The sequence below is a fragment of the Equus przewalskii genome, chromosome 13 (assembly GCF_037783145.1).
Source record: "Equus przewalskii isolate Varuska chromosome 13, EquPr2, whole genome shotgun sequence".
NCBI lineage: Eukaryota > Metazoa > Chordata > Mammalia > Perissodactyla > Equidae > Equus > Equus przewalskii.
In genome coordinates, this window is record NC_091843.1 from 69,673,475 (window position 1) to 69,697,775 (window position 24,301).

General features: G+C 32.9%; 1 protein-coding gene across 2 annotated transcripts in view; it reads left to right on the plus strand.

Moving 5' to 3' along the window:
* Nucleotides 1-23,974, plus strand: part of CHD1 (chromodomain helicase DNA binding protein 1) — an 80,178-nt gene extending 56,204 nt beyond the window's left edge. The window contains exons 24-37 of one of the 2 annotated variants that reach the window (XM_070569601.1): nt 16-176; nt 1,727-1,768; nt 2,892-3,022; nt 3,738-3,876; nt 4,098-4,248; nt 5,244-5,366; nt 6,179-6,307; nt 6,764-7,024; nt 7,377-7,517; nt 12,798-12,976; nt 17,112-17,208; nt 18,494-18,545; nt 19,065-19,275; nt 21,113-23,974. In XM_070569601.1, the coding sequence (XP_070425702.1) occupies nt 16-176; nt 1,727-1,768; nt 2,892-3,022; nt 3,738-3,876; nt 4,098-4,248; nt 5,244-5,366; nt 6,179-6,307; nt 6,764-7,024; nt 7,377-7,517; nt 12,798-12,976; nt 17,112-17,208; nt 18,494-18,545; nt 19,065-19,275; nt 21,113-21,458 (2,163 nt within the window). In that variant the 3' untranslated portion in view covers nt 21,459-23,974. The remainder of the gene's footprint in view (nt 1-15; nt 177-1,726; nt 1,769-2,891; nt 3,023-3,737; nt 3,877-4,097; nt 4,249-5,243; nt 5,367-6,178; nt 6,308-6,763; nt 7,025-7,376; nt 7,518-12,797; nt 12,977-17,111; nt 17,209-18,493; nt 18,546-19,064; nt 19,276-21,112) is intronic. The other variant, XM_070569602.1, reaches the window with a different exon arrangement.
* Nucleotides 23,975-24,301: the final 327 nt, after the last annotated feature.

Genomic DNA, 24,301 nt, shown 5'->3' on the forward strand with positions numbered 1-24,301 from the left:
GTTTTCAAATTCCAGATTAGTTTCAATGGAAGTGAAGGGAGACGCAGTAGAAGTAGGAGATACTCTGGATCTGATAGTGATTCGATCTCAGAAAGGAAAAGGCCAAAGAAACGTGGAAGACCACGGACTATCCCTCGAGAGACTATTAAAGGATTTACTGATGCAGAAATTCGGCGGTAAGAGACTTCAGACCATTTTACTTCAACTTGCTTTTGTTGTAATAGGTTGAAACTAAAATGTGGAAATCCCATAATTATTATGATGAAAGTTTTAGAGGAGGCAAATATATAATTTTATAGGGACTGTGTGGTTCCGCTTTTGGGTGTTCATTATTACTATGAAAAAAACTAAGTTTGAGGGGCTGGCCCCGTGGCGGAGTGGTTAAGTTCGCACGCTCCGCTGCAGGCGGCCCAGTGTTTTGTTGGTTCGAATCCTGGGCACGGACATGGCACTGCTCATCAAACCACGCTGAGGCAGCGTCCCACATACCACAACTAGAAGGACCCACAACGAAGAATATACAACTAGGTACCAGAGGGGCTTTGGGGAGAAAGAGGAAAAAATAAAATCTTTAAAAAATAAAAAAAAGAAAAAGAAAAAAAAAGTTTGACATCTAATCTTTGCACATTATTTACTTATTGTTAATTTATTCAGACTGCTAAATTTTTTTTGGTTTTATTAATGTGGTTCAGAATAGTGGCCCTTTTGAATAATGAATGTTTATTTCAGTACATGAGATTTATTTATTAAAAATTTTCATTGTATTTATGACTCCCAGCATTACTATTTTTGTGTGGGAAGTTTCATATTTTCCTACTTTTTTTAACACTGAGATGATTTGCTTTTTGAAAGTAACCATGTTAAAAGCATTTCTCCGTCAAGCTAGGAATCGACATAAGATTGGCCATGCAGGGAAGTTGTAGTTTTCTTTCAAAATATATTTGTTTGTATAGTCAGATTTATTTAAGGAGAATGGGATAACAGCTTATTTTTGTGTATGTAATATTTTTGCTTATGAAGTTTGTAAAAAGGTTGTTCATTGTTGTGTTTTGAGAGTTTTTTGTTTCAAGTCATTGTAACTCTTTTCTTTTAAATCATAGACCTGACTGATAAAGTTCTTCCTCATTCTTTCTACCAGAAAACTAAATACACTCTTAGATTTAATTAAGGGTGCTTTTATGACCACCTGATTTGCTGGACTTTCTGTCTTTAGTTGAAGAAGCATTTCAACTTCTGCTTTTTCTGGATATTTCCCCTCATCCATCAACCACTTGGGTAGCTTTGTTCTTAAGTAAAACTTTTATTTTCCATTGTTGGTATAATACCACACATCTGAATTAAAGCTATATTCAGTAAACATTTATCAACACTTGGAATGTGAGGAGGTGTAATATGATTGATAATTCTGGAGACACTTCCTGTGCTAGCCTTGAACCTTTTTTATCTTGTGAAAAAAATAAAATAATTTCTAAAATAAAATTTAGCTTCTATTGTTTTATTTATATTGGTTTCTAAATGTCATCTTGGGTGTTAAAATATGTCTTGTCTTGGTATATCTTAACCTTTTAATATTTTTGTTTCTAGCATAGTTTATTCATTTTTGTTAGTCCCTTGAATTAATTTTTGCACTAACAAGTATTTTCTTATTTTTATACATTGATAAATATATCTATTATTTAATGGATAATTAAGCCCACATTTAAACCAAGCAATTATTTTCTGTTAGGTTTATCAAGAGTTACAAGAAATTTGGTGGCCCCCTGGAAAGGTAAATACATTTATCATTCTCATAGAATTATTGAATGTGTTATTTGCTGTCAGCTTTATTTATTTATACTAATATTCAGTTTAGCTACTTTGTTAAATTTGCTTTAACAGTATAGTTACTCTGTAGAAAGCAAATTTCAAATAGACTTTTCTGAAAGGTTTTTGTACTATCCTTAATTTTTTCTAGTCTCTAAAATTTTATCTACAAATAAAGTTTTCTATACAATGCATGTCTATAAATTACTTTGCATTTTTATAATTATAAGGTACTTTTCAAATACTGGCTCATTTTTTCATCACAAAGTTCTAAAATCCTTAGAGATTTATCCTTAGAAAAGTTGAGTTGCTAACCTAGCCTTTTGACTTAAAGACCGGTTCTGTTTTCCCTTACTAGGGGAATTTCGTGAAGTTTTCCTAATTATAGCTTTGTTTACACAAACTATTAAAATTCAAATTGTCAAGTCAGGTTTTTTTGAAGTTATTAGTTAATCTCAATAGTTGTTGGTGATTTGAGTATTCTTTTGTCTTTTGTTGTGGCAAACCCACTGAGTATAGAGTGGCAAAAGACTCACATTGGTTTAATTTTATTTTTTCTCCCCAAACTCTTCTCTTAAGATAGAGGTATTTTCTGTTTTATTTTGAGACGACTTGCATGAAATACAATGGAATACTTTCATAATTATTTTAGATGATGAAAAAATGTTTTGAACATTAATCATTATTCATATTATTTACTCAGTGCATAGTAATAAAAATTATATAGCTTTAATCTTAATATCTTTTCATTTATAATTATTATGATACTTTACCACCTCCTTTTGAACTCAAGATTCAATCAGTTATGAAAAGCTTTTATAGAATTGTTACATAATCTTCAAATTTGGAGCATACCATTTGCTCTGCAATGAATTGGTCAACTTTGTTATCTTTGAATGTATAAATGAATTTTTTTCCCCGCCTAATCATCCTGGTTCTTAGGTGTCTTGTGCCAGTTATGTGAACTAGAATTTGTAGATCATGCAATAGTTACTTGTAGAGCTTAAGATAGAGTGAAACTTGGTCTGTCTTATATGACTCTACTTTATTCTGCATATTTACCTGAAAAATGTATTATTTTATTACAGATTAGATGCAATTGCTCGAGATGCTGAATTAGTTGATAAGTCAGAGACAGACCTCAGACGGCTAGGAGAATTGGTACATAATGGTTGCATTAAAGCTTTAAAGGATAATTCTTCAGGAACAGAACGAACAGGTAATATTAAAATGAGAGGGGTTTTAAGAGAGATAAATAGAAGTTTCAAAATATGCTTTCCTTGAGTTAGGTAGGTACTGTCTCTTAAGTTACCTATTCATCAGTCTTAAAGATGTTGTATAAAACAAAGCAAGGCCATTCCTGGGTAATAGGAAATGGGGAACAGAATTGTATTATCGAAGGCAGTAGAATCTATCTACCTGATGTATTCTGGCTGGGAGATATATCAGGAATTATGGTTAGTTCTACTTTTTAGTATAGATGACTGGGAAAAGATTATAAGCATACATATGTGATGTTGGTTTTGGGCCTAGTTACTTCATTATAATTACTTTACACTTCATCTACCTAAATAGAAATATTTAGAGAAGATTTAGTAATCAGGTGTACTGGAAAAAAATTTTATTAGAACTGTTACTTAGAGGCTGATAGTATTAATAGATGGATATATCTTGTGCAATTGATAAAACACTTAATTACGTGAAAGGCTTTTTGTGAATCCGCATCTGCTATATTATAGTCACTATTGTGTACTGAAATACTTGTGAAATTCAAGGTTTTTCAGCAAGCCTCCCCTTGATAATATAAATAAATAACACTTATTAATGTAGGTACATAAGTAATACTTACTAATGTAAGTAAAAGCATATGTTATTTTGTATTTTGTAGAATTATGTATTTTATACTTTTTTACACTCTTTTAAAAAAAACTAAGGTGGTAGACTTGGAAAAGTGAAGGGTCCAACATTCCGAATATCAGGAGTACAGGTGAATGCCAAACTAGTCATCTCCCATGAAGAAGAATTAATACCATTGCACAAATCCATTCCTTCAGATCCAGAAGAAAGAAAGCAGTGAGTTATTTACTTTCTCCATTGTAAAATATTTATGGTTATTCAATAATTTAAATATGAATATATGTTAAAGATTTTTATGTTACTGGCTAGTTTGAATCAAATGGTTTTAAAAATAAAGCGTAATATTTTGAAATTCTGATGACTCAAATGTGTTTTTCAAAATTAATTTTTAATAAGGCAATTATAAACTTGACAGTGGTTATTAACTTTAATGCTAGGTATACTATCCCATGCCACACAAAGGCAGCTCATTTTGATATAGACTGGGGCAAAGAAGATGATTCCAATTTGTTAATTGGTATCTACGAGTATGGCTATGGAAGCTGGGAAATGATTAAAATGGATCCTGACCTCAGTCTAACACACAAGGTATGTATATATTTCAGGATTCTATTGACTATTATAATGTTGAATTTAATTTTTGCCTTTAAATTATGTTAGATGTAAACTCAACTTGAGAGTCAGGAAACCAAGGCTCTAGCTAGCTGTGTGTCCTTGGCTTCTTTAGAATCTTGTTTTTATGAAAGGATTGACTTTAAATGATCTCTGAGATTTCGCTTTACTTCTGAAATTATATTTTTGTTATTAAGGCATAGGTATATTTTTCTTCGTATTATTAGGTTAAAAGTAAATTTCTCATTCCATCATTAACTATATTATTGAAGGGCAAAAAAGGATTCTGTAATCACTTCAAATTTTTTTTTAATATCAATCAGTGTTTAGAATTTTTGGTGATTTGACGCTAGCACACTAGCTAAAATCATTTCTTTGCCTAGAATGGAAAACCTGGAAGCATTGCCTTATTCTTAGTATTTAAAAGTTATCTTTCTATATTTTACTTCTTCACAGACAAACGGGAAGCTTCAGATATTGATGCTCTGTCATTTGCTACTATGAAGCAAAACTTAAATAGTTTAGATTCCCACTTTAAAAGTTTCCTCACAATGAATGCTTTGGGTCATCTTCTAGATAGATGATACTTTGTATTCTAGGAATTTTTGTATACATTATAGTTAGTATACTGTTATTGAGAGAGGAAGGAAATCTAAGAATACTGTGATGTTTAATAACACTGGATGCTAAATACACTATTGTATATTTAAAAGAAATTTCTAACCTCACACGTCGAATTCTCATTTCTTGTGTGTTTATTTAGAATTCATTCCCAGGAAAATTAAGTCTTTGGCCGTGCCAAAGGTATAAAAAATTGTAATTTGCATTCTAAGTTGTTTATTCTTAAAATTTTAAGAATTGTGACATGTTAGTGAATTATATATATTTTTTTAAATGGGTAAGCATTTTTTAGCCAATAAATTTCTCACGTTATTTATTAAAGACAACCTGAAAAATTAATTACTTTTCAGATTCTTCCAGATGATCCTGATAAAAAACCACAAGCAAAACAATTGCAGACACGTGCAGACTACCTCATCAAATTACTTAGTAAAGATCTTGCAAGAAAAGAAGCTCAGAGACTTTCTGGTGTAGTAAGTTAAAATTTGGATGCTTAAGGGCAGTTTACTTTTCAGTAAGATAATTCTGGTGTACTAAATCACCATAGACATCTGTGATTAATATGAGCTTATAGTGTATTTTTCTGTAATTTAGTAGCTTTAATTGAATATGGTAATATTTTGCCTCCAGTTATCTGAGCATTGGTGGTAAAACTGGTGAGTCATGTTTTTAGAAGTGGGATCCTAGTTTTTTTCTAGTATTTGGAGAGGAAGTCAGGGCAGCTTGTTTAGAATGCAGTGCTTTTTGAGAGGTCAAGCCTCTTGCTGTTTTATTTGGAGACATTGGAGAGCAAGAGGGACGGCATTAAAGATCACTGAGCTTATTGATGAGGGGGCTCCAAAAAAGTGGGAAAAGACACTAAAAGAGAGGTGATTGGAAACTATAGTAACATTTAAAAGTTTACCCATGACCATAATGTCAATAACTACCTTTGTAGCATTAAAAATAATTTCTAGTGCTATCTTTGGCAGCATCAAATTTAGTTGAAGATGATAATAATTTAGGAAGGTGAAAAGCCCTCCATTTCTCTCTACTTCTGCTTTAATCATTTTTTAAAGGAGTAATTAATTATAGTTGGTTAGTATTTATTATTCACGTTAATATGTATTTGATTCATTAAGTTGTATCACTTTTGTTGACTTTCTAAGATTAGTGTAGCTTGTTACCAATAAACTAAGGATTGGGTAGGAATATGTGTTCTTTTAGCTTTTAGACTTAGTATTTAGGAAGGTTTTCTTTTACTGAAATCTGTGGAGTTGGTTAAAATAAAAATAATTATTTTTAGGGAGGTTCAAAGAGGAGAAAAGCAAGAGCTAAGAAGAATAAAGCAATGAAGTCTATAAAAGTGAAAGAAGAAATAAAGAGTGATTCTTCTCCCCTACCCTCAGAAAAGTCTGATGAAGATGACGATAAGGTAAGAATGTGTTTTAGAAAAGCAATCTGTTATGTGGAAAGGGACATGGCATGTTTTACTTTACATTTGAAATTTGCACTAAGTCCGAAAATTTTACTTTTAGATACTGACGTTCTTTTTTATAGTTCATTATGTAGCCTCGTTTACACAACAGAATTCTACCCATCCAATAGAATATTACATATCACTAGAGAGATAGAACAAAGGTCCTTCCTTTTCAAACATTTGCCATTCAAATGAGGTTCTGTCTCCTTTAATTTTATTCTGAATTTTGAATGGGACTGGCTTACCTTAGTTTTTATAGGAAGATAAATGTTGCGTGTATCGTTAATAATGGGATTCTGGGTTATTTCTTTCAGAATCCACATACATGCAATCTATAGTCATGCAAAGAAAAGAAGTTAGTCTTTGTCAAGATTTGGTTAGTAATCCATTGGCCATACTTGCACTTTGCAGGATGAGATCACTTCTGTGAAACATCCAAATAAAAAAATTAAAACAGAAAGAGACAGTGAAGAAAAACCTGAGCCAGATGTTTGTATAAAGAAGGAACCAGAAGAAAAGAGGGAAGCAAAAGAAAAGGAGAATAAAAAAGAACTTAAAAGGGAGATAAAAGAAAAAGAGGATAAGAAAGATATAAAGGAAAAAGATTTTAAAGAAAAGAAAGAAAAAGTAAAAGAAGCTATGCAGAAAGAAAAAGACATAAAGGAAGAAAAGGTATGCAAATCGTAATATAAAACTTTAGAAAGTGACACAATCAGCATATTTACATTTTAGGAGAATAAATGCCTATCAGCCCAAATTAGTCTGAATAACTCAGTTCTTTAAAAATACATGTGCGTATCTAGTAGAGGAGAAAAATCCTTTTTTAAATGTGTTACCTATAGGGTAACATTACAGAGTCACTTTATTTTTGGTTTCCCCAAATAAAATTGGGAGAAAGATAAAATAGATAAGAATATTAAATGAATAAACAATTGTAGAATAAAGTGAGACAGCAACTGTTTTCTGGAAGTATAATCATTGTGCCTTTGTTGTTGTTGGATTTTTGTTTTCTTTTTTTCTTCAGTTGAGTGAATCCAAGTCTGATAGCAAGGAAAGATCTAAGAAATCTTCAATGTCGGATGCTCCAGTGCATATCACTGCAAGTGGTGAGCCAGTTCCCATATCTGAAGAATCCGAAGAGCTGGATCAGAAGACATTCAGCATTGTAAGTAGTAGACTTGCTGGTTATTACTAATAATTCATATAATGTTTTGTTTAAATTTTAATTTCATCTTTTGGATCTTTTAATTTAGACATGTATTTGAATTTGATAGAACTGCCATTCAGATTGATAGAAGGAATAGATTTAAATTTTGAATATAATATCTTAAATTTAGAGTCAGCTTGGAAAAACTTCTCTTTTTTTCTGCTTTTTCTCCCAAGATCCCCCCAGTACATAGTTGTATATTTTAGTTGTGGGTCCTTGTAGTTGTGGTATGTGGGATGCCGCCTCAACATGGCCTAATGAGTGGTGTCATATCCACGCCCAAGATCCGAACCAGTGAAACCCCAGGCCACTGAAGTGGAGCGCGCGAACTTAACCACTGGGCTACGGGGCTGGACCCTGGAAAAACTTAAAGACTTTAAGGAGAGGCATTTAGGGAGTACTGGGAGTGAACTTTTTTCTTCCAGCTTTAGAATTTTAAACTTTTCAATTCCTGAACCCATTATCTATATAACAGTGCTTCTTATCTACATTGAACGACTAGCTTCTTTTCCAGTCTTTTACAGACCAAGCCTTTTAGAAAATACAATAAAAATGAAAAGTGAAAATGTTTTGCTAGAAAAGTGAAAATAAAAAAAATAGATACAGAATACAAGCTCTGATGTTTTATTAGTAGATTCAGTAGCATAAAATTTATACCATCAAATTGATACATAGATTTCTAAATTTTCTGTACCTATCCTGTTGTGGGCTGGCATAGGTTCGTAGACCACACTTTGAATAACACTAGTCTAAAATACACTGATTTTAAATGCTACTGTGCTTTTATGTTCATCAAAGTTAAGGGAACATCTTTCTTGGCCTTTTTCCAAACGGTTTATGTATTGGATATAATCAGGAACCCAAAGTGGTCTCAACTGTGAAATTAATTGTGATATAAATTATGAGGAAAACTTTATAATGAGGTTGCAGTGTGGGAAAGCAGTATGGGTAGTGGCTGAGTGTACTGGCTCTGGAGCCGGAGTGCTAGTAGTAGGAAAGTATGAGAATCAGTGAGTTGATACATGTAAAGTTTTTGGAACAGTGCTGTGCTCTAAAAATTGGTCGTGGTTGTGGGAGATGTTGTTACGGAATTCAGACGTGCCAGCAGATTGCTAGATGACCAAAATGCCAGGTATAGAGCACAATCAGGAAGGAGTAATTTAGAGAAAAAAGACTGAATAATATGAGACAGGTAAGAATTATCAGAGCTTGAAAAAGAAATATATAATTACAGGTAGCAACTGAAGGGAAAATTTATAGTCTATATATAAATGATACATTTATATATAGTTATAGAATGCACAAGTATATTTAAATACATATTCATATAAGAATATTTCGTCTTTAGAGATTTCTCGAATCTGAATCTTTTATACTGCTTGGAGCTATTAATATCCTTCTGTCACTTGTTAGACTTGGGTATAATCTTAAGTCACTTTTATCACTGATATTAATCAAATGCTATACTTGGCAGATGAAAATTTTCACCTTCTAAAATTGTTTGTTTGGCCTACTATGCTGTTCTAGATCCCCAGTCACCTTCTTGTCCCATGTTTTCCTATTTTGTGTGCTGTCTAGACAGTGTTGATTAATGTACCTGTTTATTCATTTCCTACCGTTTCCATGACATGCGCTAATATAGCTTCAGATATTTTTCATGGTCTTTAAAAGAGTTCTTACCACGATTTTCTTGTATGCTCACTCTTAGCTGTTGGCATCCCTTCAATCCTTAAGAATATGGGAACATTTAAAGCAAGCTACTCTTGCTCCTGCCTTCCATCTTATTTACTCAAACTCTATCTTATCTCTGGACTGTCATTGTTATGTCTTCTCCAGGTTCACATGCAGAGATTCCTCAGCAACTTTTTAAGGCTAACCTTTCTGTTTGTGACCTCGATATTAATCTAGCCTCTCTATCCATTTTCTATTGATTGTTTTACCCTCTCTGTTTTGGGTGGGAGTGGGGGGAGTTTTGGTGTGCTTTTGCTTGAGCCGCTCCCCCTGCTTTACCTGCTCCGTTACTGAGTTAGGTGAAATTGCAGCTCTTGCCTCTTTTCTTTGCCCACATTTTCTCCTTAGCCTTCTTACTTGTTTGTATAACTGCTGAAATGGAAAATTTCCATTTGTGCCCCATGCACAAGTTTCTTCTCCATTAACCTACATAAATGATCTTAAAATCTCTTGTACTATGGAGAGGAAGAATGGAATAGGTTTAAACATGGACTCCAGAGCCAGACTTTCTGAGCTTGCATGATTAGGATTTTACTGCTATATAAAAAGTTTACTTGGGAATAGTTCCAATTATTAAGAAATTGAGTGACCTTTTCTCAATATTTATTTTCCTTGACATATTTGCTTCATTTCACAGCTCTTGAGTTTCCTTGTGTCTTATTGATTTGTCTTCCTAAATATCCGTATAATTTAGTAGTCAAGAGAGAGTGCAGAATTTGAGGTCAGACCTAGGTTTGAGAGATGTCATTTCATTCTAAGCTTCAATTTCTTCTATAAAAGAGAGTATATAGTATCGCAAAGGTTTATTGTCACAATCAAATGAGGTGCATTTAAAGCAATGCATAGCCTCTGGTACCTAATAAGTGCTTTATAAATGTTAGTTCTCATTGCTCAATACCCATCTTCAGGCCTTGCCCTTAGCATAGGTTTTAGTCATCACTCTCTCTCTTTTTCCTCCACTCGCATTCAGTCAACGAGCAGACTTTATTGGCTCTACTACACTGGTCAAGCCACAGCCATTTCTTTCCTCGATTATTTTAATAGCTTCATAGCTGTTTTCACTCCTTCTACCCTTCCCATCTCACCCTTTACTCTCTTCATACCCCAGTTTATACTCCACACAACCACCAGAGTGATAATGACTGTTATAAGGGGAATAAAGTCACCCCATGTTAATTTTCTGCTTAAAACCCTCGATTGGCTTTCCCTCTTATTTAGGATAAAAGATTCATAGCAATGGCCTAAAAGATATAGCACCTGATTTACTCCCATTATCTCCTGCTACTTCCTTCATTCAGTTGGTTCCAGCCCCACTGGACATTTGTTCTTGCTCTTCCCTCTGCTCAAAATGGCTTACTTTTGGGGCTGGCCTGGTGGCACAGTGGTTAAGTTTGCATACTCCACTTCGGCAGCCCGGGGTTCGCAGGTTTGGATCCTGGATGCAGACCTTGCACTGCTTGTCAAGCTACACTGTGGCAGCATCCCACATAAAATAGAGGAAGATTGACATAGATGTTAGCTCAGCGACAATCTTCCTTAAGCAAAAAGAAGAATATTGACAACAGATGTTAGCTAAGGGCCAATCTTTGTCACAAAAAAAAAAGGCTTACTTTTTCATTTTCTTTAGATGTCTGCTCAAACATCACCCTTCTCTGAAATCTTAAAGTAGAAAGCTCCTTGCTCTTTCTTGCTTTTTCTTTATCACAGTTGTAACCATCTACCACACGATGTCCTATTTATTTATTGACTGTCTTATACTAGAGTACAGATTCCATCAAAGCAGGGTATTTATTGCTCTCTTTCCCGGGTCTAGAACAATGCCTAGAATTAGTATGTGCTCAATTTAGATATGTTGAATAAATCATTTTCTATCAGAATATAAACAACCAAGATTGAACAAGAAACAGGAACTGTAAAGAACAGAAAGGAATAATAATAAAAATTAGAAAGGAAATTAGAGATTTTTTGCCTTTTTAAAAAAGACATCAGGTTGCTGGCCCGGTGGCATTGTGGTTAAGGTTGCCCGCTCCACTTTGGTGACCCAGGGTTCACCAGTTTGGATCTCAGGCGCAGACCTACACACTCCTGTCAAGCCATACTGTGGCAGGCGTCCCACATATAAAATAGAGGACGATGGGCACAGGTCTTAGCTCAGGGCCAGTCTTCCTCAGCAAAAAGAGGAGAAGTGGCAGCAGATGTTAGCTCAGGGCTAATCTTCTTCACAAAAAAAAAAAAAAAAAAAAAACGGACATCAGACCTGGATGAGTTCTAATTTTAACTAAAGAATACCTAATTCCAAGGTTACTTAAATTATTCCTGACAAAAGATGGAAAACTTCCCAACTGATTTTGACAAATAGATTAATAAAACAGAATAAAGTAATAAGAAATAAATCCACACTTAGATAAACACTTAAGTTATAGTAAGAGTGGCCCTTCACAGCAGTGATGTGAAGATTTCTTTTTTTAAATAGTGTTGGATCAACTAAATATATTGTCTCTAGTTGATCCATCCTTACATTCCTGGAACTAACCCAACTTCCTACTTGTGTATATAATTACTGTTAATTTTAAGTTTGTTTTTGCATTTATGCACATAAAATTTACAATTTGTTTTTTTGGTAATTTTTATTCTGGTTTTGTTATAAAGTTATAGTTTTTATTACACAAATTAGACTGTATGTGAATCATACAATTATTGATATGTCATCCTTTTATTAGCATGCCAGCGATATGCAGGCCAAGGAGAAGGTCTCTTTCTATCAACCACCTCCACCTCCCTGACCACCCACAATATGACAGTAGCAAAATTCATCATTAGCTACTTTGTTTTGTCTCAGAGATTTTCAAATAGACAATTTATACTTGTGGCTGTATTGATTTTAATAGCTTTGCCAGTGTATTTTATTATATAAAGATTCTTATTTTTTTACATGTTCTATATTATAGTGAATATAGGATATTAAGTTATACTCTGAAATAGCTTATTATCTTTAATATTCTGTGTTTGAAACTGCTTTGAATGGTGTGCTACAGTATAAAAAGTAAAAATTTATAAAAGTAAAAACCATAAAAAGTAAAAATTTAGGGACTGGCCCTGTGGCATAGTAGTTAAGCTCAGCGTGCTCCGCTTTGGTGGCCCGGGTTCATGGGTTCAGATCCCAGGCATGGGCCTACAACACTTGTCAGCCATGAGCCATGCTGTGGTGGCAACCCGTATACAAAAAATAAAGGAAGATTGGCACAGATGTTAGCTCAGGGTGAGTCTTCCTCGGGGGAAAGAAAACGTAAAAATTTATACTGAAGGCAGGTAAAATCCAAAGCTTTTACTTACAAAAGAGGGAAAAACCACTGATATCTACAAGCTGTGAGGTGAGATTTAATGCTTATTTCATCCTCAAGCAATACTGTATTTACTCATGTAAATATCATTGAAAGAAGTTGATCTTTGTGGTTCATGTAAAAATTTTAATGTATGTATTTATATTCTTATTTTCCCATTATACAGTGTAAAGAAAGAATGAGACCTGTCAAAGCAGCTTTGAAACAACTTGATAGGCCTGAGAAAGGCCTTTCAGAAAGAGAACAACTGGAGCATACTAGACAGTGTTTAATAAAAATTGGAGACCATATCACGGAATGTCTGAAAGAGTATACGAATCCTGATCAAATCAAGCAGTGGAGAAAGTAAGTAATGTGCCTTTCAGGAAGTGGTATGTTTGTAATTATGTAATCATCTGGTCTCTTGTATTTCAATTTGTTTTTCTACTTCTTAGGCAACAAAATAATGTTTAAAGAGGTAACCTGAGGATGATTTTTTTCATCTTTTTCTTTTACTTTAAAGAATTTTATTCATGATTGATTGCTTAATTATGCATCAATATAAACCACAGGTGACATTTCTGCCTTTAAGTAAGAAATGGTGAAAGCTGTTTTATTAAAATTCAGATTGCATTTTATTTTTAAAAATCTCAGTTCACCAAATTATTCTTGGTAATATCTTTAGAAATTGTGCCAAACAAATTTATTGTTACATAAATTTAGCAATTCGTCTTCTGGGTATGAATATAAAGGCTTGTAAAAATTAACATCCTCAAGCATTGTAAAATGCAGACTTTTATTTTCCCCTGTGATGCAGTAGCAACCCAGGTGATCTTAAAATTGTAAATCTGAGCTGCTATAATATTATATAAACCATTTAATGATTACCAGATTCAGATCAGTGTTAAGCCAACTACTAGACAAGGTAGAAAATAATGAGAACAAACCAGTTGTGGATAACAGTGTATCAGTTTGCTGATTTTACAAAATGAAAGAAGATAAAGACTTTACCTGTAATTATAGAGACTTGACCCATAAAATAGTGGAGCAGTTGACATTAAGCAGGTTTTTACCGTAACCATAATTATCTGCTTCATAGCTTGCTCATAGAAGTTTTTATACATATCTATTGACCAAATGAATATTTGGTATGGAAATGCAACAATAGTTTTTATTTAAAGATCGCTTGCAATCAAGGGATAACCATAATAATATAGTGTATATTTGTGTTTCATTTGTCTCAAAGTACTTCCATATGCCTCATTCTAACTGATCCTTTTAACAATGTCATGTTTAGGAAATCTGAACAGTTGTCACTTCCATTTTACAGAAGAAAAAATGACTCAGGTGAACAGCTTTGTAGGGCTGAGACTGGAGTATGGCAAAGGAGGCTCCTAGAGCAGGAACTTGAAAGTGGTGCTCGCCCGTAGCTTTCTGGGAATACTCCCGCTAGTCTTGGCTCTGGTGTTGCACAGGATCACCCAGTTCAGCAGGGGATGTCATTAGGACCAGAATCTAATTCCTGATCATATTTCTCTAGGGAAAAAGAAGCATTTTTAAAAAGGAATTAATTATGAACCAAAAGTTTATTAATTTCTTACCTTTTACTCCTATGAGTTAACTGTAGAATATTAGATATGTTAGAGTTTGTAAATTCACTTAAAGGCTAGATGAATTTTCTCAGCTACTGTGGATTTCATTTCAGTCAGGTATCATTCAATTAGTTTTCTCAACTAAGTTTACTTTTAAATTTTATTTCAAGGTTTAATATCATACCTATAGTGTATATTTTTGTCTTCTGGTGACCTCTACCCATACTTAGCTTTCTGTTGTAGTAACAACAAAATAAAAACCAGAATACATTTATCTTTAATAAATGCTCAACTGTTTCATATGCTAATAGAACCTGATGAACAATATAGTCATCATTTTAATTTTAAAGTAAGCTGGTTTAATTTAATGGCAAATACCAGATAATAATAGGATTTGGCTAATTAAATTAGATGTCAATTACAGAGATTTTTACGTAGTGCTTTTAGTATTGAAGTTGTTGAATGATTTAATTTTTCCAACTGCAGTCTAATAACAAACTTTCCTAGAATTTGTTTAAAGAATTATCTTTCATAACTTGGCATTAGCTATTTCTTCCTTCCTCCATTTCACTGATAATTGGTTACATGGGGTATTGTAGTCTGGAGAATATTGCTCAATTTTTTGGACCTTTTTTTTTACCTCCTCCATCATATATTAAAACTCTTGGTATAAGAACTTAGACATTGTGAAGAGGCAAAACAGAACTTTCTTGATATGTATTTGGGTTGTCCAGTATATTAATTTGCAAAATTCAGCAAGTATAAACTTAAAAATTGTGCATTTTATTGTATATAAACTTTGTTTTCAAAGAAAAAACCAAACAGGTATTGACTCTAGTTAGTGTATGTTGAAGTGTTTAGTGGGGTTGTACTAATACTTGCATTTTTATTTGAAATGCATCAAACAAAAATTAGATGGATTGACAGAGGGATGAATGTATGGAATGATATCTGATAAAGCAAACACAGTAAAATGCTAATAATAGAATCTAAGTAGGAGGTATATGGGTGTTCATTGTGAAATTTTTTCATCTTTGTGAATATTTGAAAGTTTTCATGATGAAAAAAATTAAGAAACAAAAACTATGCATATGTATTATGAAAGTGTCCCATTAGTTTAAAATAGTCTGATGATGATATTAGTCTTGATATGCCTTGATGATATGCTGTAATATATTTAAATCGCCCAATTTTACAGGCTATGAAGTATCACTATAGAAGCAAATTTTGAGAGTATGATGCATATATATATGTGCATTAAATATAAGGGGATGGGTGATGGGTGACTGCTTTTTAAACTGCATTTTTACAGTCTAGTTTTTGTAAAATTATAGGCCAAAATATTGATGAAGAATAAGTATCACTATATGCTGCAGTTAAGCAAACAACTCTCATAAACTAAACTGATAATAATAATGGTAATTTATAATTAATAAAACAGAAAGAAAGGAAAGAAAGCACTTGAGAAAGCCACACCTGACTTAACACTGATAAAAATTCTTCTCGAAAATCATCAGATAACCACCTCTGTATTTACACGAGTTGGGATAATTTTGTAGTTAATGCATAACTCAAAGACTTAACACATTCTAAAATTTACTAACACATAGCAGTTTTTTAGTAGTTTACTAGCAAGCAGCTTTTCATGTGTATCAATGTCCAAAGTCAAAAGGCTAGGAATTACTCATCTTAGTGGAAAGAATTAGGAGCCCTGTCTTCTAGCTTTGCTTAAATAGTTATGAGTGTAGGAAAGTGACTTGGTTCGTTACCTCATTTGTTTGTTTGTTTTAAAAATTGTCTGTTGCACTTAGCTGTGCCTACCTAAAGGATGGCTATTTGTGGAATTAAATAATAGAAAAGAGTTTTGAAAATGAAAAGCTGTATAAAGTACCTGGTATCAATAACATCTGATTCAAGGCTTTGTAATTTAATGTATGCTTTGTAGTGATATGCGATAGATGCAAGTTATTTTCTAGTTAAGAGTTTTCACTTTCTTAGACCTTCTTATTTCCATCACTGTCACTGGAAGATGGCTTTCCTTTGGGAAGCCATTATTCATAAACAGAGCTTTATTATTTTTTTGAAAATCTATTGCTTGACATCATTAAAGATGTTGATGTCCACTAACCTCTACCATTGGCTAATAATTTCTTTATGCTGTTCATATAAGCAAGATTCAAAATCATACTTTATACCTACTGAAAAATTAGTGGTCTAAGAAAAATTGTAAATATATAGAAGCCATTACTATTTTAGTGATGGCAGATGGACTTCAGCGCAGTTGTCACTGATTATCAGTGGCTGCCGAGGAAGCTGTGTTGGGAAGGATTCATAGGCTGCATCTGAATTTATCATGAAAGAGTACTATGATCAATTACTAATCTCTGCTGTGGTGAGACAGGCCTAAAGACACCGTGCTGTCCCTGGTTTATAGTGTTTGGTCATGTTACTCTCATGACCATTACATCACAAGCATAAAATGACAGTTGCTTTTTAATGCATTATTTGGGACCCTTCTTTCACAAGCTTAATCCATGTTATCTGGTGGTATCTTTACTCAAACTGCTTTATTAGCTTGTTCCTTTTATATCTAATCTGAATCACAATATGAGTCCCTTCTTGAGTTTGTAAATTTATACCTCTTTAGTTTCGAATTAAGATTGATTACTACTTTTCACTCTAGAGATTATAAAATAAAGGGATTTGGAAGAAAAGTAAAACTTCATAATGTGCTTTCATTTGGAGTCTTTTCCATATATGCAATTTTAAAAAATACTGAAAATAATCTCCTTAGACTTTGTTCCACAGAGGGCCAAGTATGTGTGTACCTATGTTTCTGTCTGGAGGGAAGGGGTTCCATGAAAAAGCTAAATATTTTCCACCAGACTAATTGCCTTTTCTCCTTCTAGAAACCTGTGGATTTTTGTATCTAAGTTTACCGAGTTTGATGCAAGAAAATTACATAAATTATATAAGCATGCAATTAAAAAACGGCAGGAATCTCAGGTAAATTAACACATCGTATTTTTTCCTTTAATTTATATTATTAAAACTGAGACATTTTCCTTATAGAAGAATTCAGTTAATAAATGTAGAAAGAATGAAAGAAATAGAAAATCACCATTAGATCACCACATTAAAAATTGTTGGATGTAGGGGCCGGCCCGGTGGCGCAGCGGTTAAGTTCGCACGTTCCGCTTCTCGGCGGCCCGGGGTTCGCTGGTTCGGATCCCGGGTGCGGACATGGCACTGCTTGGCAGCCATGCTGTGGTAGGCGTCCCACGTATAAACTAGAGGAAGATGGGCACGGATGTTAGCTCAGAGCCAGGCTTCCTCAGCAAAAAGAGGAGGACTGGCAGTAGTTAGCTGAGGGCTAATCTTCCTCCAAAAAAAAAACAAAAAAAAACAAAACAAAAAAAAAATTGTTGGATGTAAGATCCTTTGAAGGAAGCTAAAGTTAGTGGGCAAGAAAATAAGATATTAGCATAATCTGAAAGTGTCTCTTCCAAGATGTTTATCAGTTATAAAGAGGAAAATAATAATTTTATAGAGGAGCAACCTGCCTGACACCACTACAAACAAGAAGTCAAGGTTAACATCACCAGTAATAAGACATAGCAGACATAAACCCCCGTTACATGCACTGAGAAAGGGACATCACTTCTGCAGAATTCTTGGCAGAAATGCATGACCTCAATCTAATCGCAAGAAAATAGCAGATACATCCCAACTGAGAGATATTCTGCAAAGTAAATATCCAGTACTCTTCAAAAGTGTCAAGGTCATGAAAGATAAGAAAAAAATAACAAACAGTCCCAGATTACAGGAAACTGAGAAGACATGAAAACTAAGTGTGATATGGAGTTCCAGGTTGGATCCTGGAGGAGAAAAAGGACCGTAGTGAAAAAAATGTGAAATCTGAATAAAGTCTGTAGTCCAGTTATTAGTACTGTACCAATGTTAATTACTCAGTTTTGATCATTATACTGTACTATGGTCATATAAGATATTAACATTAGGAGAAGCTGAGTGAAAGAATGGGAACTTGATGCTATTTTTGCAGCTTTTGTGAGTCTAAAATTATTTTAAAGTCAAATGTTTTAAAAAATCATGAGACAAATAGGTTATGCTTTAGAAAAGATATTTGCCAATGTTACATTTATACATTCTAATATCTTATGTGAGGACTTCTTTCAGCATCAGAATTTTCCTCTTAGGGATTTTTTTTTCCTGTCTTGTAAGGATATTTGAAGCCACTTAAAAGATTCTTATGTATGTGCATTTATTTTAGCAAAATAATGACCAGAACAGCAACTTGAATGCTCAAGTGATTAGAAATCCAGGTAAGTCTTACTAATTGCTTTGGAAAGTAAATTTAAAAATTGATTTTCTTTTCTGTTTTGTTTTAGATAATACATACCCATGTTTTTATATCAAATCTATTATCTTAAACAGTAATCCTGTTTAGCTTATCATTAACCTTTCCATAAATCAACCTTTTACTAGTTTCTCGAAATTGTAGAATAATTGTTAAAATGGACGTATTTTTAAAAAATACTATTTTGGAATAATAGTGCCTTCTTTCTGTTCTAGAGTCACAAAAGTATAGTCTGAGAAGGAAATGGGCCTTATTTTTTTCGGTTGTAGTTTTTCTCCTTTCAGGAGAAAGTAACCCTTTTGTTGTAAGCTTTAGTATTGCTTTTATAGATTATTTCTAAATTATTTAACTGCCTTATTTGGGGACTGATTTTATTTAGCTGGAGTTGAATCAGGAGTTCTGGTAATATAGCAGCAAAGTGGCTTTTATTTACCATGGCTTTTTTTAGTCTTTAACAAAAGTTGAACTCTTTCATATCTAACAGATGTGGAAAGATTAAAAGAGAACACAAATCATGATGACAGCAGCAGGGACAGTTACTCTTCTGATAGACACTTATCTCAGTATCATGATCATCATAAAGACCGGCATCAGGGAGACTCTTACAAAAAGGGTGACTCAAGGAAAAGACCCTATTCTTCCTTTAGTAATGGTAAAGATCATCGTGATTGGGATCACTACAAGCAAGACAGCAGGTAAACTTGGCAGTCCGTTTTGAAATTTTGCTCATTCATGTCTTCCTCTTTTTGATTCTATTTGCTGTATTTGACCTTATCAGCCAATTCAATCTTTTAAATAATCAAAACAAGTCTTATGTGAAATAAGGTGTTTGCTTATAAATAAGGAAAACCAATGTTACAGTACTTTTTTGTTAATATTAAGAATTGAATTTCTCTATACAATGCTTTTTTAATTGGGGCTGGCCCGATGGTATAGTGGTTAAGTTTGCACACTCTGCTTTGGTGATCCAGGGTTTGCAGGTTTGGATTTCTGGGCACAGACCTAGCACTTCTTGTCAAGCCACACTGTGGCAGCATCCCACATAAAATAGAGGAAGATTGGTACAGCTGTTAGCTCAGCAACAATCTTCCTCAAGAAAATAAAAAAAAGGATTTGCAACAGATGTTAGCTCAGGGCCAATCTTCCTCACAGACACACAAAAATGTTTTTTTAATTATAAATTTAAGATCTAAGTATGCAATAAGAGATGAAAGTTAGTGTAAGGAGTTTTATAATTATAAGTCATGGGATTCATTGTTGGTTTGGGAGAATATTGGCCTAAATGCTCTTCAAAATATAATAATAGAGTCAAATAAAAGCTCGATGGAATATGGCTGAAATTTGGTGGGGGGAATTGTGTATTCCGTTCCATTAAAAAAACTCATGGGGGAAATTAATTTATGTGAAAACTCCCCGTTGAAGTTAAAGTTAATCATAGCACTAGCAATCTGGGATTGTCCTGAAGTCAGGAAGTTTTCTCTGTTTATTATTGTTGTTTTTGAAGCCTTTAAGCTTTACTGCTTAACCTGAATATAATAAAAAGACATTTTACTCTTTTATTAGTAAAGGAATATTTTCATTAGTTTAATGACCACTACTAAAAGCAGAATAAAAAACTGAGAAAACAATGTAAAGATAGGAATAAAGTAATAGATCTTTTTTGTATTTTAGTTGTGCTCACTGCAATAATTTCTTCTGAGAAGCACTGTCACGTTATAAACACATCAATTGTAGAATGGCCCCTAAAATTAGAAAAGGGCACAAGATGAAAAGGAAAAGCCATATTTGTAATAGTAAATATTTATAATTTCACAGGCTTATAGAATATAGTTATATCATTTATAATAACGATCTTTTGTAAAACAAATTACGTTCAGTGTGTTTTATTTGAAAAGACCAACATTTTAGAGATTACTTCTTATTAAACTGCCATAATTATTTTTTAGCAAACAGCCACATTTATGTATGGAGTAAATTTTGCAATAATGATTCATGTGTCAAGTCTTATTATATGTATACAATTAGTCAAACTTAAGGAAGCTTTTAAAAGGCATCATGAATCAATGCATATTCTCTTTTACAAATTATTTCATAGTCTGCATTTTAGAGAGTTTATTTTTTCCTGTTTGGAAGCTCATAAAAGGCTCTGATTTTGAGGGTACTCTAGATTGTTGTAGTTACCTTAATTCCAATTTCCAGATAATTAAGATGCATTAATACACATGATGCATAGAATAAAAAGTAGCAGCCAATTTAAAATGGGCATGTGAAATTAGATGCTATCTGCGGTGCTTTGTATGGTTTACTTTAGTTTTATGAATCAAATAGTTTTTCCAAAGGCACACAGAAGGTGTTTCCAGTGATTTTTGAGCTCACTTAGGAAGTTTTGTAATAAGACACTGAGTTTGTATACAGTTAAGAGTATCCTTTAAAGTATTTTTGTGTTTTATTTTTTGATAAGATTTTATTTATTTGGAAGCATTTAATTTGCATTATTAATTTAACCAAAATTCCTAATTTCTCTTGTTTTAGATATTACAGTGATAGAGAGAAACACAGAAAACTGGATGATCACAGGAGTAGAGATCACAGGTCAAATTTGGAAGGAAGTTTAAAAGATAGATCTCATTCAGACCATCGTTCTCATTCAGACCATCGGCTACATTCAGACCATCGGTCGAGTTCTGAGTATACGCACCATAAATCTTCCAGGGATTATAGGTATCACTCAGATTGGCAAATGGACCACAGAGCTTCCAGTAGTGGCCCCAGGTCACCACTAGATCAGAGGTCTCCGTATGGCTCCAGATCTCCATTTGAACACTCAATTGAACACAAAAGTACACCTGAGCATACCTGGAGTAGTCGGAAAACATAACAAAAACTGATACTTTGTCTTTCTGGACTTTTCTTTTAGCCATATATCATAAACCAACACAGTAATTGCCTTACATGACTTGAAAGATATAAACAGATCTTCTATCAGTAGCAGTATTGTTACTTCTTTCCAGGATGCAAGGTCTATTATCCCAACAGAAGAGAAAATATTTTTATATTTAAGGATTATGCTGCACTGTACTACAAATATTGTAGTACTTTTTTTTTTTCTTTTTTAAAGAAATGGAAAATGTTTACTATTATAGGGACCTCAACACTGCCCTTCCATGTAGGCTGGATAAAACTGTTTTTATGTCAGTGATTTTAGACTGACCTCCATTTAAATTATGTTTGTATATGAACTTTACTCTGACCTGTGATCATGTTTCAGGAAGGAATGAAAGAGAGTTCTTTTCTTAATAAAGAAAAAACACTCAAGGACTTTGTTCACTTTCCAAAGCTACTTGTTTACATTGTACACTGCGACCACCTTGCCGCTTTTCATCACAAGCTTGAATATTTAAATTCTGTACTTATATCTGTAAAATAGCCAGGAATTTCCTGTTTGTGATCTATTATTATGCCTTTTTACACACACACAAAAAATGGCTGTAAATTATTGTAAATGGATTAAATGAGCTTTCCTTATTTCCTTCCCCTTCTCAGGCTTTTGTTGACTGTTCCTTTCCCTACCAACTCAGGCCTTCTTATCATTTAAAAAAAATATCAGTGTAATAACACTTTTTAATGATTTGTCTTGATGGAATCATTGTTTAGAATGTAAAAATGGGGAAAGGGGCCACTTAATTCCATTAGTCCTCTTTTTATATTGACTATTTTATTAGATACGTGTTATTTCTTCCTTTTTTTTTTTCTCTTTTAGTCACTGTTGTGTTTGTAGTAACAAAATGGTGAGAGAATATGTAGAATCTAAACTGCATGCTCTGGAAACCTTTTTTTCAGATGCATTTGGTTTAAAAGGGTAGGTGTATGAACACTTTCAGAATCCAAAACGGCCAAAAGTTATTGTAAATCCATTTGTTTTCCCTTTTCATGTGGGCAATAATGTCAAATGTGCTATGCAGCCAGGTAACATTTTAGATAAACTTGATTGACTTTTAATATAAACTGTTACAATGCACACTGATTGTATATAAAAACCTTATATATGACAAATTAAATTTAAGAAAAAAGGATATGTGGGCTCCTGTAATTTTCTGCTGCATTCTTAGTCCCTCAAGCACTTAACTTTTTTTTTTTTTTTTAAAGTAGTAACATTTAGCTGCCAGAAAAAGGATATTTTGGTAAGCAGGTGAATATTGTTAATGTGTAGCACTACAATTAAATCTATTTTGAAGACTATATGAATCTATGAAGTAAAGTTTAAAAGATCATAGAAATCTAGTTGGACTCTTTTTGGTTTTCTGCAGATATTATTTTAGAATGCCTTATATTTATTCACAGATTTTTATTTTGTTATATTCAGTGGGAGTTTTTGTATCATGTGGCATACATTCTTGGATGTGTGCTGTGATGTAACAAATTTGAATTGTAACTTTGAAAAATATAAGTATATTGATGTATTCCTTTAATATTCTTAAATGTGCCCATATTGATTAGCTGTAGGAGAAATCTACAGAAATTTGTCCATAGATGTATTTTTTAATATTTTCCTTTTATACAGTTAGGTCTAAAATTTACACTATGTGTACAAAACAAAGCTCCCCCCCACTTTTGTTTTTTTTAAAAAGCAGTGATTCCTCTGTTAGATATTTACCCTGAAGCATGATAATCTGTTTTTTTCCTGCTATATCAGGTAACATGAGGAATAACTCAATTTTTAAACATCTAATTTATAATTAAATATAAAAGTGATAAAAACAATTTAGTGCCAGTACACATTTTTTAAGCTTTTTCACTTTTTTCAACATTTAGTATAAATGATTATTTCATTCCACAAGATAGTATTTAACGAAACATTATAATGCTTAATGAAGTCATAATATTAAGAGTAAACAGATCAGGGTTGCATTTTTAATTCTTCACTTTGTAGCTGGGACATTTGCATTATATCCTATTGTGTCAATTTCATAGAAGAAGAATATTACATTTTTGAGACAATGGAATGGGCTCTAACTTTCTTAATGCTACATTTAGTTTAATATTTCAGTCAACTAATTAGCTGAGTTGAATGAAAAATCTAAAACTGTATGTAACATTTATTAATTAATTGATGGAAAATATGTTCATTATTTGTAAGAAGCCAGCAGTTATGTAGAAAAGGAACAAGCCATACATTTATTAAGACACAGTTGAGAAGAACATTAGTATTAGCACATAGATATACCAGGGAACATTCTTTATAAAAATATGCTTAATTTTTGTCTTTGACATGCTCATTCTGCTTTGCTCCTTTTATCCGTTTGTGTTTAATTTTTCAAGGATGAGAGATTATGCATAGTACTGTACCAATTAACCCTCCACTTTAATAATATAAATAAATGATTCTTACTAAAAGCAATGGCCTGTTTGCTTATAAAGAAAATATTCTTTGTTTAGGATATGTTAGAAAATAATTTTCAGACTGGAAAGCTGTGGCAAACTGGAGTATGAATGATTTGTTCATTAATTTCAGAGTGAGTGGCTTAATAAAATTAGATCCTTTACAGTTGTGTAAAATAGAGTAGATTACATATATGATCATTTACCTTTTGTAATGTTTTCGTAGTCTAATGAAAGGGTCGTGTAGATTATATACTGATTTACCTAGATTTTACTTCCTTGAGATTTATCAGGAACATGCACCAGGGGTAAATGGCATAATTCTTGTCTTTGTACCACATA